General features: G+C 33.4%; 1 protein-coding gene across 1 annotated transcript in view; it reads right to left on the bottom strand.

The window, feature by feature from the left end:
• LOC140058774 (potassium voltage-gated channel protein Shal-like) overlaps window positions 1-13,326 on the bottom strand; it is a 93,237-nt gene extending 79,911 nt beyond the window's left edge. Inside the window, exon 1 of the mRNA XM_072104517.1 lies at window positions 11,804-13,326. Within this exon, the coding sequence (XP_071960618.1) occupies window positions 11,804-12,900 (1,097 nt within the window). The 5' untranslated portion in view covers window positions 12,901-13,326. The remainder of the gene's footprint in view (window positions 1-11,803) is intronic.
• Between the last annotated feature and the right edge of the window lie 4,206 nt (window positions 13,327-17,532).

The raw sequence follows: 17,532 nt of genomic DNA, 5'->3' as shown, positions 1-17,532 counted from the left end.
TGAATTGCCGCTAATTAATTGAATACATTCAGTGACGGTTAACTGACCATTGGACATTGCGATAGTTTGAAGATGACGGCTGGATTGGGCATATAGGCGTCATGAAAGGTCACAGTCATGTCAAATGAAGTTTCCCTACAAATTAGAGGAAAATATTTATCTTTTTCAAATTTAGACCGACAAGACATTTTGTATTACCCCGTTTATAAACACAAATAAGTAATTTTAAAAATGTCTACACGATTATATATATATGTATACAGGTAGGAAAAGAAATACGTTGGAATGTTTCAATGATTGGGTGGCCATAGCGGACTGTCCCATTGAAATAATCAATATCCCAATAACAATTTTCCATTTTGTATTTGTGCCTCACTTCATGGGAAAAGGGCTAGTATTGGTTTATCCAAGTAAATGGGCACAAAATAGACTATAAAAATTAGTAAAAATTGAATATTCAAGAACTAATTTATTTTAAATAGTTTATAGTATTTTGGGCCTAGCTGTAAACCTGGATTGCCCAAGAGGTGTGGAAGGGGGAAACATCCAAATCCTTACTGGAAACACATGGAAAACTCCACTATAAACCAGATTTTCCAGAAGTCCTAAAATCTTTCTTACTATTTAAAACACAATTCTAAATACCAGACTTTCTATAAAACCAGACATATTAGCCCAGCCTAACGCCCGTATTCTTAAACCGGACTTTAGTCGTAGTTCGAAGTTCGACTTGAAAAAGTCGTAGTACGAGCTATTACTTCAAATTCGATTCAAAAACGAAGTAGTCGAAGTTTTCAGTTCGACTTAATGAAGTCGAGCTTTTAGTCGAGTTGCACAAAGGCTATACATTGGCCAATGACAAGAGAGTATTTGAGGAGCAGACAAAATTTTGCGCATTGATATCACTTTCCATTTCTTACAACACTTTTTACGCATCAGGACTATATACATGAAAAATAATTTTAATCGTTAATTATTAGAACAATATCAGTATTAATTTAACAGTGAAGTATATTTGATTAACAACAAAATAAATCTTCAAAATATATTTAGGAACCATGGCGGTACGGTAACTTTTATATTTTCTAGGCCCCCAGACAAAGTATGATCGCGACGAACCACGCACTTCATAGCGTGACAAGAAAGCGCTAGGCCCCTAAACATTCCATCGCGTGGTGAATTGCCGCATCTCCCATTGTTGCTATGGCGTGACGTAGCTCAAGTCGGACTTGCGCAAAGAAAATAATGTAATTTGTATACAGTTGTAAATAAAGTTGATTTTCATTATTATAACTTATACCAATGCATATTTAATTAAGCTAATATGAATATAGATATTTCATTCTTCAATATCTGGCCAATATAACAACTCAATGACTGTTACATTTTTTATAAACATCGTTTAAAAACCATTTAGTCGACCATTTAGCCTGCCCCCTCCAGGACTAAAAAAATCGATCAAAATCCGTCTCGATTTAGTCGAGGTTGGCCTGATTTAGTCGGTGATTTAGTTGAAGTTCGGTTTATGAATTAAAATGACGTCATTTTTTTAGTTTTAGCTCGAACTATGACTAATGTCTGGTTTAAGAATACGGGCGTAAGTGTGTCCTGTTTTGGGAGAGATACTGTAACTGTATTGTTCTTCCTTTAATAGTGGATATCTCCTGAAAAGGAGATGTTCAATTATATTTGATCCTTTGGTTTTACATCTGGTTTGTGTTCATTTATTTTTTAAACGTAATATTCCTTATTTTATATTCTAAATATTTCTTCCATATCTTAAATTCCTTGTTGAAATTCACAAAGAGTATGTACAATACTTAGCCATGCAGGTGTACAGACATTGTAATGTTAAATATTATAATGATATTCTCCCTGTGCGTGCTACCTATTGTACAAGTAGCTAATAGAATAATTTCAGAATACTATTTATGTAGTGTTATAACTACAGTACTTAATCATTTCTCTTTCAAAAATACAATGTTTGATGCTATTTTTACCCTGTCGAGAATGAGGCAACGCATCAGCTTAATTAACCTCTCCAATAATTCATGTTAATGATCTCATTCAAATGATCTCATTCAAATGGTCAATATTCAGACAAACTCTAGTCATGACCTTTTCAATATGAACAACAAACATACATTGCGATTAACAGACGCATTGTAAACGTTGGATTTCATGCATTAATTAAATCCATTTACTAATAATAACAATGGTTGATTACTGATATTTATCTGGTTTGAAATACTAAATGAATTTTAGACATTTCTTTTTAACAAACCAAATCTTTAAAGCTTTTACAGGGGTGAGGGAATTTCAATTTCTTTCACTTGTCCCCGGACAAGTACCTGCACGGAATTCACTTGTCCGAGAAAAAAATGTACTTGTCCCTCTTTATTGCGCAATAGGCAAAAAATTACACAAGTGTCGACAAATGTCACGCAAGTGTTTATTGTCTATTTAAAATTTAGCAGTTTATAGGCCTAGCCTAGACTTTTTTAGCCTGCTCAATATTTTGATAAAAATAACGGTAATTTTTAGGTTTTATTTCATTAACACAACAGTGTGTAGAGTACTGTCTGTAGGCCTAATTAATAAATAGTAGTTAGTAAATAAAAAATAAAAGAATTGAATTACCAAAAAAACTGTGGTATCTATTAATATTATATACTGTACAAACGTATCATAGCCTAGTCATACATGTGAACTGATCTTTGCCTACTGTAGCTATGCCGGCTAGCTATGTATATTTAAATTATTTTTTTAAATAATTTTTATTTTGTTCAGGCATAATTAAAATTATTTTTAAAAATAATTATTTTGTCCAGGCATAATTAGTTAACAAATAATACCGAATTAATGTAGGTCTGGCTAGGCCCAATAGCTTGCCATCCAGACACTAGGCCTTAGACCGTCACCACGGAGAGAGAGAAAAATACCTCCTGGCCCCAGGCCATCCTTACTCTAGTAGAAAAGTTAGGCCTCCTACTCTACAACTTCTGTACGGACGGAGAGAGGATGTTTTTGTTATTATCCAATTCACTAAATAAAATAGCTTGTTGCATTTCACAGGTAAATTTATAAAAAACATTCTTTTCCCTATGAAACCACTTTATCAATTGTCCGTTCCATGCACGATGTACAGAGAAAAATTTAAATACTGGGCCTACTACCTCTCCTCGCGTGTATACAGCTTCCATCTTGATGCATGGTATTTTTAATCAACAATACCTGGTAGAGTCCATTAATTACGGGGGTTCTTTTTAACTGGGCATTTTTTTAATTACCCAGTTAACCTATGTCTCAACCACTGCATGGTCCAAAAATGTTTTAATTACATCCCCAAATAGAAAATCGTGTAATCTATAATGATGTGACTCGGGTCATTGACCAATCAGTGATGTATTAAATGCACTGGGTTTAATGTGCTTTGAAGAAGCCTGCTATTTTTATTAATGCACATGGCTAACTGTGTTGGCACATGGTTTTCTGTGCTCTTAGTTTAATTTCCTGAATTTCAAAAGTGCTTGTCCTCGGACAAGAGGATACGTCAAATGTGGTTGTCCGACCGTAAAAAACACTTGTCCCGGGCGTCGGGCAAGTGGGTTCGCTCAGCCCTGTTTTACCAAGTTTTTTATTCCAATTGTAAATTTCTAAATTCATACATCATATAAAAATTATGTTTTTCATTCCAAAAAAAAGAGCAAAATTACAAAAACCAATAGTTAGTAGTCTATGGGTGCCGATTACCTGGATAAACCGACAATAGCCAGTGCTCTTCAGGAGGGCCTAGATATAGGAAAAGTTAAAGTTCCTAGAAAACCTCTATATTATAATGGACTAGTCCACATCCACGCACTCATGTGAGAATGTCCCAAATGCCATCAATTTTATTTTTGTACTGAGATGTTACGACTTATATAAGGCTTCCCCATGGAGAGCTCAGACTATTGTCGGTTTATCTAGGTAAGTTTAGCACTTCTTCTCATACCCTGATAAACCCAACAGCTCTACACTTACTCAGTCTAAGCCTACTGTACCAAAAAGACTTAATTTCAACACAACACCTACTGTAAGTACTGTACAATTACATCTTGATATTAACGTTTTTCTCTACTCATTCACTCTTAATTTTTTACATAAAATCCCATTACAATCCAGTGTACAGACAAAGTAGTTACTATTGTAAAGTTTTTCCTAAAAAAAATGTGTGTTCTCAAATCACCTAATCACCTGTAATCACCTGTAATCACCCGTCTTGTCGGGATCGTAAGTAGACCATACATTTCAAATGTATTAATAGCATACAGTGTATAAATTGCATCAGAGTAAAGAAAACATCTGACCAATTATTGCTTTTGAAACAAAATTATTTCTTGGAAAATAACATCATATTATATAGCGATTAATATTAATTTGTCTGGTAGAAATATGACCATAAAGTGACAGGTACAGTAACTATGATGAATCACATGTTACTCTTTTCAATTAGGTATGTAATTTGATTCTATTTTCACTTTTTTTTTCAAAGATAATTATCTTTACAGATTTCAGAGAATTCATTTTATTTTATTTATTGCCAGACACAAGTTTCACAAGAGATAATTAGCTTGGATGTTACTAAATATTGTTTAAAAGTTTATAAATTAGTTTTTTTATGAATCAAAAAGCAAATTACTGATGATGTGGGTATCAGTGGCTGGATCTCAATAGAGATATGAATAACATAAAAGCTAATCAAAATTATATAAATAGCCAGAAAGAAATTGCAGAGCTTTGGGGGCAACACAAACCTCTTTCTTTATACTTATTATATAGAAAGTAATCCAAGTCAACAAGAAGTGGGGTAAGACGAAGATTAAGGGCATACAGTAGCCATGTGCGTTATTCTCTTTTGAAAGATGGAAAAAACTTTATTATACAGTAATAAAAGATTCTACTGCAGTAGCGTATTGACATGTATACCTAATAGATGGCAACGACATGTTTCAGAGAACTTATCTAGTCATCTATTGTAGAGATAACTGACACTGGTATGGTATCTATAATTAACTCAGAAACATGTAGGCAAATTGTGCAATACAGTGTAACATATGTAACATGTGACACCTGTATCAAGATTAGCATACTGTAGCCTTAACATAATACTACATGTGACATTTTACTATGCCTTCAATACAGTAGAGACAATCGATTTTAACAGAATATTAAATTAAGGTTTAATACTGTTCTACGACACTCACACTAAAATAATTTCCGTAATACTTTCGGAGAAACCATTATCCGTCCTCAGCGGGTGTTGGCTGACTGACGACTGATAGAAACATTTGAAAGTTCTCGGCCCCTGTCTCTGTTTAAGGTTGGACTGGATTTTCTCTTAATATAAATAGCCTCCCCTATTTTCCTGGGAATTAATTTGTCCTCTCGACATAAAACCTTGACGTTGGATTTATCAAGTTCATGGCCTGTGGTTTTTAGGTGTTTTTAATGTTTTCGCCCGATAATGTATAAATCTCTTCTTTAACAGAATAGTAGATAACATTTTTGTTACAAATTTAATGCGTGAAAGCAAAAGTCATGAAAATTATGTTAAGTGTTATTTAACCTATAATATCTGATAAAAACGTCACACATTTTTAAATATAGTAACAGTCTAGCCAAGATCAGTATAAAAAACACAAATGTTGATTATATCTTCAGAAGGATTAAACGTCACAGCTTAAAACTGTTCCGGAACACTGAAAGTTTTCCCACAATTATTATTCACAAAAGATTTGCTTAACAATGGCTTTGAATTAAAAAAAATGGATTGAATTGACACTTTAACATATTCTATTTAAAAATACTGTAAATTCTCCCAACACAGGCTTTTCTAAAAACCGGGAACTCGCTACAAACCAGACTTTTCTTGATACATGTACAAATTTACCATTTTTACCATTTAAAACATGTTCGGAATTACTAAACTTTACTGACACATAAACAAGAGATGGATAGTTTTTATGGAGGCTCTTTATTTAGATTTTAAGCCTTTTCACTGTGTTATTTACCAAAAGAAAACAGCAACTTCTAATAAACAATATGGTACAGGTATTGAACAACAAATTAACATAACTTTTGTCGTCCTATATACAAGTCATATTTACGAGAAAACCGGGAGCAAGTAATTTCCGAATGATTATTAAACTTTCAACACATATTTGCGATGACTACTACTTTCAGAACGCCTGTTGGTCAGTTAATGAATTGTTTAAGACATTTATCAATTTTTCTTCAATCGTTCATCGTTGAGGATTAATTCCCAAATGTATTATTAATGTATAATTGAAGCGTTCCTAGTAAAAGCAGACGACTGTTTCAGAATTAATAAGAATCAGATAAAATAACTTGTATTTGTATTTAGGACAAAATTAAGAAGATCAAATGGATGGTTACTTTGACACAAACTTATAATTGTATACAGTGTGGTAAACCAACAAAAACACCCTACTCCACAAATGGTATAGTCCACAAATATCAAATCTAACTATCTCTACTGTAATATTATCATTTCTACTCTTCTGTATGGCTAAAAAAAAACATCCATATCTATTTTGAAAATATCACAGTATTATATTCATATTTTGTTGATGCCTATGTAATTACTAAATTCAGGTCAGAAATAAATAAAGGTACATGAGGTTAACCGTACGGTAGATTTTAAATATGGGTAAAAAAGGTCTGCAAATAATGTGTTTCCTCTAGTCTCATCATGGAGGTACGAGTGTGATGCTCTGTCTATCAGTATGCCTATATAGGCATGGTAGAAAGTTAAGGTGCGTCTTAAAACTAACATTGAATGAAGTCTATTGTACACAGACAACAGGTAATGTAGGCCCTGCAAACAGCTTCTATTGACACAGTAGCTACTAGTGAAAGCCTAGAGTATACACATAAAAGTGCCAGTTGACAATAGCCCTTACATTTTCATCCAACCGTACCAGAACATATCAACTCTTACAAAATCCACTTTTTAAATTATGGAGAGGATGTTCTTCAGCATATATGAATACATTTGGAATGCTATGGTTTTCCTAAACTATAATACAGTATAAAATCGTTTGCTATTATTATATTATAATTGATCAATTATAGTAAAGCAATTCGAGACAATGTAAGTTGAAGAGACTCTCTCACTTGAGAGCGTGTTTTGCAAACTGTACCATTTATGGAAAGGGTTGTTTTGAGGAGAAAAGGCTGTTATCGGTTTATCCGGGTAAGTGAGGCAAAAATTAGTCTCCATAAGTACAATGACTAACTGTACCTGACTCGCCTTCAGAATAAAGTAAATATGCAAATGCTGTAATTCTATGTTATTACTCAATATTTTTTCGGTCCTCGGATATAAGCCCATGTCTTTGAACTTTGAACTCACAACCATGCATTTACAGTATTACTGTACACAGCTGCACAATTGTAAACTTGAATTCTCAATAATTGGCGGTGAAATTACAGTATTACCAGTAATAAATGAACATATATTTTGACAGTACTTTTTACAGTACATAAACTCAAACATAATTAGCTTTTTTTACCTTGAATTGAGAAATATAATTTAGTGACCTCGCAATTCCAACCTTGACATCATACTGTACATTTGTTGGTAGTAAACAATAATCATTGAATAGCTTTAATATTGTTTGAATAACACATTACCATGTTCTTTCAAATACATGAATTGTACATAGTACAATTTGTTATTTGTACTATATAAGCATATTTTTCTAGAGGTTGAGGCAATGTAAACCATTTGCACTCCGCCTTCCTAGTCTTAGATAAATATGGGTAGAACACCTTTTTTTAGGAAACTTCTAATATTTAAATAATAAGGATCTTATTTCTTTCACGGCCTCGTGGAAGAACATGCAGTTTGAGAACAAACTTCCATTTCAAAATAACAAATTGATAATCATCATCATTTCACAAATTTGACAGTACTGTACTTCTCTCTAAAAACCTATTACTACAATTGAACATGATCGAACATGCAAACAGTACTGACTCAATACTACTGTACAAGCTTCCAAATTAAGATTTTATTAATAACATCATTTCACGTTTGACAGTACAGTATTTCTCTCTAATTTGATCATAAACCTATTAACAATAAATACTGCAAGAGATTGAACATGCGAAACAGTGCTTTAGACTCAACACTAACATTAACAAGCTTTCAAAATAAAGATTATTAATATCATCATTTCACGTTTGACAGCACTCTTCTCTAATTTGACCATAAACTTATTAACAATAAAGTACTGCAAGAGATTGAACATGCAAACCAGTACTTGACACAATGCTTTAAATGCTTTCAAGGAGTCTCTAAAACATTCTAATGATGTGGGTTGTAAAGCCACTGATTACAGACACTTGTGAAGAGCTATCTTACAGCACACACATATGTCATCAATGCAATTAACATATTAAAGTATCGTTAAATTCAAGTGTGCATAGCTTATACTGTGTGTATATAGCAATGTACAGTACTGTATATCCTGAAGCTTGTTATTATAGTGTACACTGTATATTACAATGTATTGCTTATGTGGTTCACTACAGTAACAAAATTGTTCAGAATACATTGACCAAATCATTATCTACATATGGCATACTGAACTGTGAGCCTCGAGTAGTACTGTGCATGTAAAGCCTGGTTTCAATAAAATTGCTACACCGTTTCCATTGAAATCGCTACACGCGCAGATGTCGCCGACGCGCATCAGGGAGGTCTCCCCGATTCATCGCAGAAAAATCGGCAAAGTTCAACCATGTTCAACTTTGCCGATTTTGTCGTATACGCGTGTAAAAAAGAATAATTAGCGCTCGCGTACTAGATCCTTGATAAATTCTAACGTTTCCATAGAATCGCTACGCTGTGTCGGCGACAGCAGTCGGCAACACGGTGTAGCGATTTTATGGAAACCAGGCTTTACTGTAGTCTATTCCAGGTTATGATAAGTCTGAAAACCAGTATCAGTATGATAGAGGGGCCTACATTAAAACTATAAGGTGACCCTAAAATACCATTAATCACTTATAATCTTCAGTATGGTTGGTTAGAGGTTTTTGCTTAATGTACAGTACTAGAAAAAGAAAAAGCAATATTGTCAACAAATTAAGAAAGGGTGGGGAAAATAAATAGTTCTTAAATGTATCCCCTCAGCTTGGATGAAATTTGGATAGGTAAAAATGCTTGAGGGTACAGTAGGTTGCCTCCAATCACCACTTCAATTGGGCACAATTACGGTACATCCATAGATTATTAGTTAAAGTATCACCAAATACCTAAAGTTGGTTTTTAATTGATAAATGTATCACAAACTTTGATGGGAACCAACTTACCCTAGTCAAAAAAAAGTCTAAATGGGGACTACGACAGTACTACAGATTTTATTACTAAGGTACAGTACTGTACACCTCATCTCATGTAAATCATACTGTGTATCAAATAATTATGTACTGTATTGTGTATTTAAAAAAAAGCATAACATTCAGAATCACTGTATCAAATTATAGAACACCGTGTATTTTTATTAGAAAACCATTTATGAATAATAAAATTCAAAGTGTTCATGTTTCCCTACAGTATGATGTGTTGTCATGACATAAACATTAAACGCATAACAACATTAGCATTTTAGCAAGCTGTAGATGTTCTCCAAAGTAATTAATATCAAGGATGGAATACGTCTGTATGACATTAACCATCCACTGTACACACTTGCCAAAGCATGCTGTTAATGTGGTCTTATAATGACGCCAGAAACTCATTAAAAATATCTTAGAACATTAGTTCACAAAATTTTAAGATTATAATTTAGAAATTAACAAGGATAATTTTTTAAAGCATTTAACAATCAGCACTGTATGTTTCCAAACATAACACCAGTATATTTGAGAAATAGTTGAGTTGAGTGACTGAACACCAAGGCTGGAGTGACAAAGCCATGTAGCTAACGAATCAGCATACAGTACAGCCAGATTCAAAGCCCTCCCCGAAAATAGTCCTGGTGGTACAGTACAAAAAGTGTACTTGGCAGGGCTTACAACTAATGGAGGTCCGGCGTACAAATGAAACTGGCTTATCATGTGTCTTATATTCAGTTAAAACTTAATAATTTGTTCGGTTAAGTATGAGGTTACCCCAGTGTATATTGGGCCATCTCAGAATTAATGCCATTGTTGACAGAACTCAACATGAAGAGGCCCTTAAGGAAGATTAAAATTAGTCAAAAATGACTACACAATACAAAAAACTGTAGTTGAGAGATATTTTCAGCATGTACGGTACAGTAGGCCTACTCTACACTGTTGTAAAGTTTTGTTGGATAAAAGGTATATTATGTGCTACCATCAGGTAAATGTCAGTAACCAGGACACATTTCATGTTTAAACTTTAAGGACTTTCCAGGCACCTCTACAGTACAATACATGTCAAATGTCATTTTACACAAAAAATACAATATTTCTTTTCACTAAAAACCAGCTCTTTTCGGATAACATTGACAATTACCAGTGGAATAGTCAAGTAAAGTATATGTACAGTATTGTGTGGTTTAAATACATAAATAATCAAGTTTAACAAAAGATTGAGCCATACAGTACATATCCCTGAAATAGTAAAGTAGCTTTTAAAGAACAATGGAAGAAAACAAAAGGGGCGACCAATGTTTTTAAATGGGATTTTATATATCAGACAAGATTTAAATAGAATCAATGTACATATGTAAACCTTTAAATCAATTAGATAAACTTACTGACAATAAATAATTATACTTGAGTTATCAGATAGCAACTCTTGAGAAATGTCAAATTATTTTGTTTGCTATCAAAATCTAAATATAGTATTGAGAGCCACTGATGTATTGTAGGTACAGGTATATATAGTTTTCTTACTGTATGTCAATAAATATTATTACCGTATGTTAGAATGCTTTCTACGTATTTTCTGGTAAAATATAATGTTTTGGTTAAAAATTATCAATGTACCCTGCTACCCTCCCAATAAAATATAACAAACCTCTATCAAATCGAAATAAAAGTTATTAAAGCATGTACAGTAGCATATGACTGAAATTTGTGTTGTGACACTCCTATTTTGGTTAAAAATGTGATAAACTCTGCAAAACTCCCAAAAAACCTACAGGCAAACCCTGTTGAACCAACATAAAACGACTTGTACAATGTACCGTGTATGTCAATTGAAATTTGTGTTTCTTTACTTGTTCTAGGAGTAAATTTTTAACACAATAATTTTTTCACACAGTAGAACAAATTGCTCTAACAGAAACCCATTTTCAGAAAACCAAATGGCTTGTTCTTTATTTTACTGACAGTGATCAATGTTACATACATCCTCTAACTGCCCTGAGACAGTAATACCGGTAATGTCATGTCTATTTTGCTTTCAACATTTAATGGTCATTCGAGACTGCAAACTTCGCCATATGCACAGAGCACAACCAAACAAATTAATTTCGAGTGCATATTATACTGCACATACCTGTTAAATTTGTATAAGTACAGTATATACCTATATAAAGAAATGGACTATACCAACTTATGAACGCTCCGTTCACAATAATGCACATTAATTTTTAATGAGCTTTACGAAAGGAAAAATCTATATTTTATACTAAACTGCTATGGAACACAAAGAGATGAAAACCAACAATGAAGAATACGAGAACATATAAATGATTGTAATAAATAAAAACGACATGTAACATTTTGATTTTGAACGTTTAACATGTTAACTTACCCAAGGGTTGTCATGGTCACTATAGTATACCAAAATGCTGCTGGGATACTTATAAACACGGTATTGGTATCACTTTTTTCCGCGTAGTACATTATTGTCGCAAAGATGATAATCGCCATAGTCAACGAAAAGAGTAAAAATCCTAGTTCACTCGCACAACTTTTCAGCGTGTATCCCAAGATTCGTAGGCCTTGTGAATGCCGGGAAAATTTAAAAATTCTAAATACTCGGAAAACTCTAAGTGTAACGAACATACCAGTCAGTTCATCACCGGTAACGAAAAGTCCAACGTAGTAAGGAAGAATTGCGACTACGTCTATAACGGACATAACACTCCGCATAAATTTGCACCGATCTTCTGCGGCCCATAATCGGGCTAAATATTCCATTGTAAATATCATTACGCATGCTGTATCAAGAATAAAAAATCCTTTTTCGTATCTTTCTCCACAAGGCACAGCAGATGTTTTTCCCGGAAATGGATCGCAATGAACCGTTTCAGTAACGTTTGCTATCACAGAGACGGCAATGAAAAATCCAGTCACGTAATAAATGACAAGTGCCATCGTACTAGATTGAGGATTTTCAAACGCTCTAAAAACTTTCCCCCTGAATGTAGATGGCAAAACTGTATCTTCAACTTCCGATGATTTCTCGTCCGCTACACGATCGCTATTATCTCTTTTTCTATCCCGATAATCTTCGTAACAACAATCACCAATAATTTCAGGGAGTATTCCAAAAAATGATAGCTCTTCATCAAACGCGCTAATACATTCAGAACGGGGAAAATGCATGTGTCCAGTACGGTAAAATGTTAGTATGTGACGAAAAAACTCTGGATCACGATCAAAGAAATATTCATCCTTTTCTTCGTCGTAAAAGAATTCTTTTTCGTTACTCCCAAGTAATGTGTCCGGGTACTTTTCAAGACTGTATCTCCACGTTTCAAACATTCGTCCACTAATGTTTATAATGACACGAGAGTTCATATTTCCTTCTGATGTTCTTCTGGCGATATCTGGCATTGGGGTGTTTGCAATCGGCACCCACCCTATTGCCGCAGCCCTCGCAAACGGCAGCCATGCCGCCGCCATGATTATCTATATTCCTTATTTGCTAAAAACGAAAGTAAAATCCAGGCCTAAAATGTAGCGGTTCGATCGAGGGTACGGTGCTTATCTTCCTCCAGCTGTTTGATCGCTATCGCGGTGCCAAGCTCAGATACTTGTTTCCACGATCGACAACCTTTATTATAAACAAACGGGCTTAAACAAAAATAAATTCACAGTTTCAGACATCCATGATAAAGAGGATGTCTGTTGCAGTCTTACGGTAAAAATTCCAACCTTATTTTCCTCTGCAAACTAAATATACGACCTCGCTAATACTGCGAAATGTTGGTCGTTTTGACGCCATGATCGCTTGGTTTTCAGTCTATGATCTGTGTGTGCTAAGATCGGTCTTAATTATGTACAGAGAATTGTACGACGATCAGCAATTATAATATGCCGCAGCTGAAATATTACTATTTCTCTATATATATCCAATATCGGTTTCTTTAATAAATATTAACTACAAATATATGTCCATAGTATACCATTCGTTTAAAACACTGCAATAATAAGCCAAAATGATAATTTACACGTCTAAAAAATTGGAGGTCATACAACATAGCTTTAAGCCTTGTTATTGGTCGAACTTTAATTAAGTATGGAATATTCAATATCGATCTAGAGTGCGGGTATTTCTATATTATACAAATATATATTTTTCTATTATGCAAATATATGATGTTTATATATATAATATGTACTTATATATTATAAATATATGGTTTTTTTTTATATCATACAAATATTAATATAATGTTAAATATTGAAGCTCACCTTATATAAATGTGTATCTTTTTGGAACACAACTGAAAATTGGAATGACAAAACACATGCTTAAAATTAGATTTATAAAACATTCTAAATGCTGTGTTTTAATGATGGAGTTGATAAATGTTGCTCCACATAGCGTTAATGTATTATAATGCTGTAGGCCTAATGGTGCATTCTACAAATATTTTATTTGTAGGCCTTACAAATTTTTCTCACATCCTTACTTTCTATTTATCTATTAATGGTAATCCCTGATCCATATACAGTAAATACAAACTGTAAAACATGACGTAATTTGTCCCGTCACATAGGCCTAACAGGTCTCAGTCACCTATAGGCCTAGGCCTAATAAGCATTTAGTTTAACCATGGCAAGATGCCTACCATCACATAACTTGCAAGGGCATTATGCAATAGCATTAATAATCAAAACACATACACACAAGAGTCTTTTTTTTTCATTGAAGAACTGGAATAAACATTTTTATAAAGTTTGAGTAAATTGAATATTGAGCATTGTGAGTTAGAGACAGATTTTTTCAGAGAAAGAGAAAAAAAATATATAATATGCGGCATACACTTTGGCCTACCCAAAGTTGAAGGGAACCAATGGAAATAAGTTTGCCGTCTTGGTACTTTATTGTGCTTTTATCCTATGGTTTTATGTCAGAATAAAGAAATAAATAAAACACACACATAGTAATTTTTCAGAAGACAAAAGTTTTGTTGATGGTCTAAGTTTAGTTCTGTTAAACGAAGAGTGGCCAAACGTATAACAAGTAGGCCTAGTCCGAGTCCATTTGTTATCTTGTTTTATATTAACATTGGGAGGAAATCGGCCTAATGTCAGGTGACGTGTAGAACGTATATAAATGGCACTATTCTTTAAATAGACATAGTTAAGTCATTATAGCATTACTTTTTAAACAATTGTTTTAGGATAGCTTAAAGTTTCTTAAGAATAGTCACTGAATTAAACCCGATGCCAAATGTTCGACGTGTGTGTACTTTTGAATTATACCTATTATACCAATCAAACTTTATGTGACAAAAAATGTACCCAAATATGGACACGATGATGTCAGGTCACTTCTATCTGCTATATTTGTCACACAGTTTTAGTTTGATAGTGTAAACAGATCTTTATCAACGGGGATAAAAAAGGATAATCTTTAAGCTTGTGATTAGCAACACTATTATTAACTTTCAACCATACAAGATTAATGTTGACGTTCTGACATTGAATGGGATTACAAAGAAGTGTCATCAACTTAATCCATGATTTCCACGACATTGTTGAGCGCCAAAGACGCGTTCACAGAAATAAATAATCTTTTCCTCACAATAACTGGCGATATCTAAAGCTCTGTCAATCTTTATGTGAACCAAAATGTGATTCCCATATATGGACACGGTGTCGTTATATCACTACCATCATTAAGCATATCACTACCATATTTGGGAAAATCGAACTTTTTTTTATAGTTAAACTAGTTTGATACTGTAGACAGAGCTTTACATAAATTGCAATAAAGGATTTTAAAAAGTCAATTTAGAAATTTAAAAAGCTATTCTCAGGTTTCTTTATAATATTTTTTTCTAACTAGTAAAGTAGTCACTTATTCCTGAAGACGGTTGCAGAAAAACAACATCTAAGACGGTTGCAGCTCAGCAACATCTAAGAAGGTTGTACGCAGCACGACAACATCTTAGAAGATTGAAGCACGACAACATCAAGACGGTTGCAGCTAAACAAAATCTAAGACGGCCGCTACACAACATCTAAGGCGGTTGAGGCAAAACATCTAAGGCGGTTGAGGCAACAACATAAGGTTGCTGCACAACATCAACATCTAAGACGGTTGAAGCACAACAACATCTAAGACGGTTGCAGCAACAACATCTAAGACGGTTGAAGCACAACCAAAATCTTGAAGACGGTTGTAGCTAAACAACATCTAAGACGGCTTCAGCACAACCAAAATCTTGAAGACGGGTGAAGCAAAGCAACATCTAAGACGGTTGCAGCACAACAACATCTAAGAAGGTTGCATCATAAAAACATCTAAGACGGTTGCAGCACAACCAACATATTGAAGACGGTTGTAGAGCACAAAGTCGAGACATTTTCAACTTGATTTCCTTTTTTGAAAAAAATACCAACATCTACAGATTCCTACATTAGCAAACCTTACCGAGTTTGTAACAAGTCCACTTGTTTGTAGTCCATTAAAGTTTTCTAATGTAGAGAGTTTGACGAAGTGTGTCAACTGGTCTACACTTCTAACAAACTTTGGGAATAACTTAGTTTTCAATTCGTCTCTTTCAGTCGGTTAAAAAATGTTTTTATTTAATTTTTTTGTTTTGTTTTGGAGAGTTGATTTATTGATTTAGTTTAGTCTTTGTGCTACACTCTAAAAATGATTAATGAAAATTGTGGAAGCTTGGACCTGAATACTGAACACCGTACAAGGCGATCTTTCCCTGGGGTGATTGAATGATACTAAGGCCAACTGGTGGATGAAGTTCCTTATTTTGTTCACCGTTGGCGGTAGCAAACACATTTCCGTTCATGAAAATGCAACTACTGTATAGACATACCAATATTGCTCCAGCATACAATAATTATATTCCACATTACTATACTGAATGTATTATTATATTGTCGAATTTATATAGCCCGTTTAAGAATCAGCATATTGTTCAAAGCGATTGAAACGAAATTGAATAAATTACAATGAATTAAAAAGATGAGGTTTTAAATGGGATTTAAAAACGTTGGTAGAAGGTGAAAATAGATTAGGACGATTGTTCCATCGTTTATAAGTCCAATGTCAAAGGCTCGACAACCATTCGGGTCTTCAGACGACTTTTGTTCCAAACCACATTGACAAAAGCTTTCTGAATTTGTCGTGTGGTCATATTCACTAATCAAGTTATAGGAAAAAGGAAACAATTAATTATAATGGTGTCCTTTCTAGAATATGCATTTAATAAATAAAATAAATAAATGTAATATGACTGTGCATTATAAATTAATTATCGCATATAATATAAAAATTAATTACGATAATATTATAATCAATTTTTTTTGCGCATTATACCATCTTATATTATAAGATGATACAATACGCATCCTCTGTGATTTTTCCTAGCTTCGACCTAAATTATTAGTAAGGCGCACTAAATTCTTGCAAAAAAACTAGTATGAATCAACATTAACTTTGTCAGATTTCAAGATATCATTTCTCTCTCATAAAACATGAATATATTTTATTAGATAAACTATATCGCTTACGACTACTGGCAACTCAGTTTATTTTCCGCATAACATTACTGCAATATAATTCAAATAAATTAATACCATACATATATAATCATGAATGTCAAAACACGGCATTAGTAAAACATGTTAAAATTCAACAAATTTAGTATAGGGATCATATCAGATTATACTGGAGTTACTGAAGTAACTTCAGTTTTTCACCGCAATAATATAATATTTTATTTCTGTAGAAGTGTATGAGGCATTCATTAAAATTCAGTGTGTATGATTACTCAAAACAAGCTAATTAAGAGTAAACAGGTTAAAGAGCAAACAGGTTATAATAATGATTAAACAGGTTAAAACGTAAACAGGTTAAAGAGTAAACAGGATAAAGAGTAAACAGGTTAATGATTAAACAGGTTAAAGCGTAAACAGGTTAATGAGTAAACCGGTTAAAGACTAAAACTAAAGTGTAAACATGTTAAAGAATAAACAGGTAACATAGTAAAGAGGTAAAATAGTAAACATGTTAAGGCATGTACAGGTTAAAGCGTAAACAAATAAAAGAGTAAACAG

Source organism: Antedon mediterranea, chromosome 9 (genome assembly GCF_964355755.1).
Source record: "Antedon mediterranea chromosome 9, ecAntMedi1.1, whole genome shotgun sequence".
Classification (NCBI taxonomy): Eukaryota; Metazoa; Echinodermata; class Crinoidea; order Comatulida; family Antedonidae; genus Antedon; species Antedon mediterranea.
The sequence above is the reverse complement of the archived record's forward strand: the minus strand, read 5'-3'. Positions and strand labels throughout refer to the sequence as shown.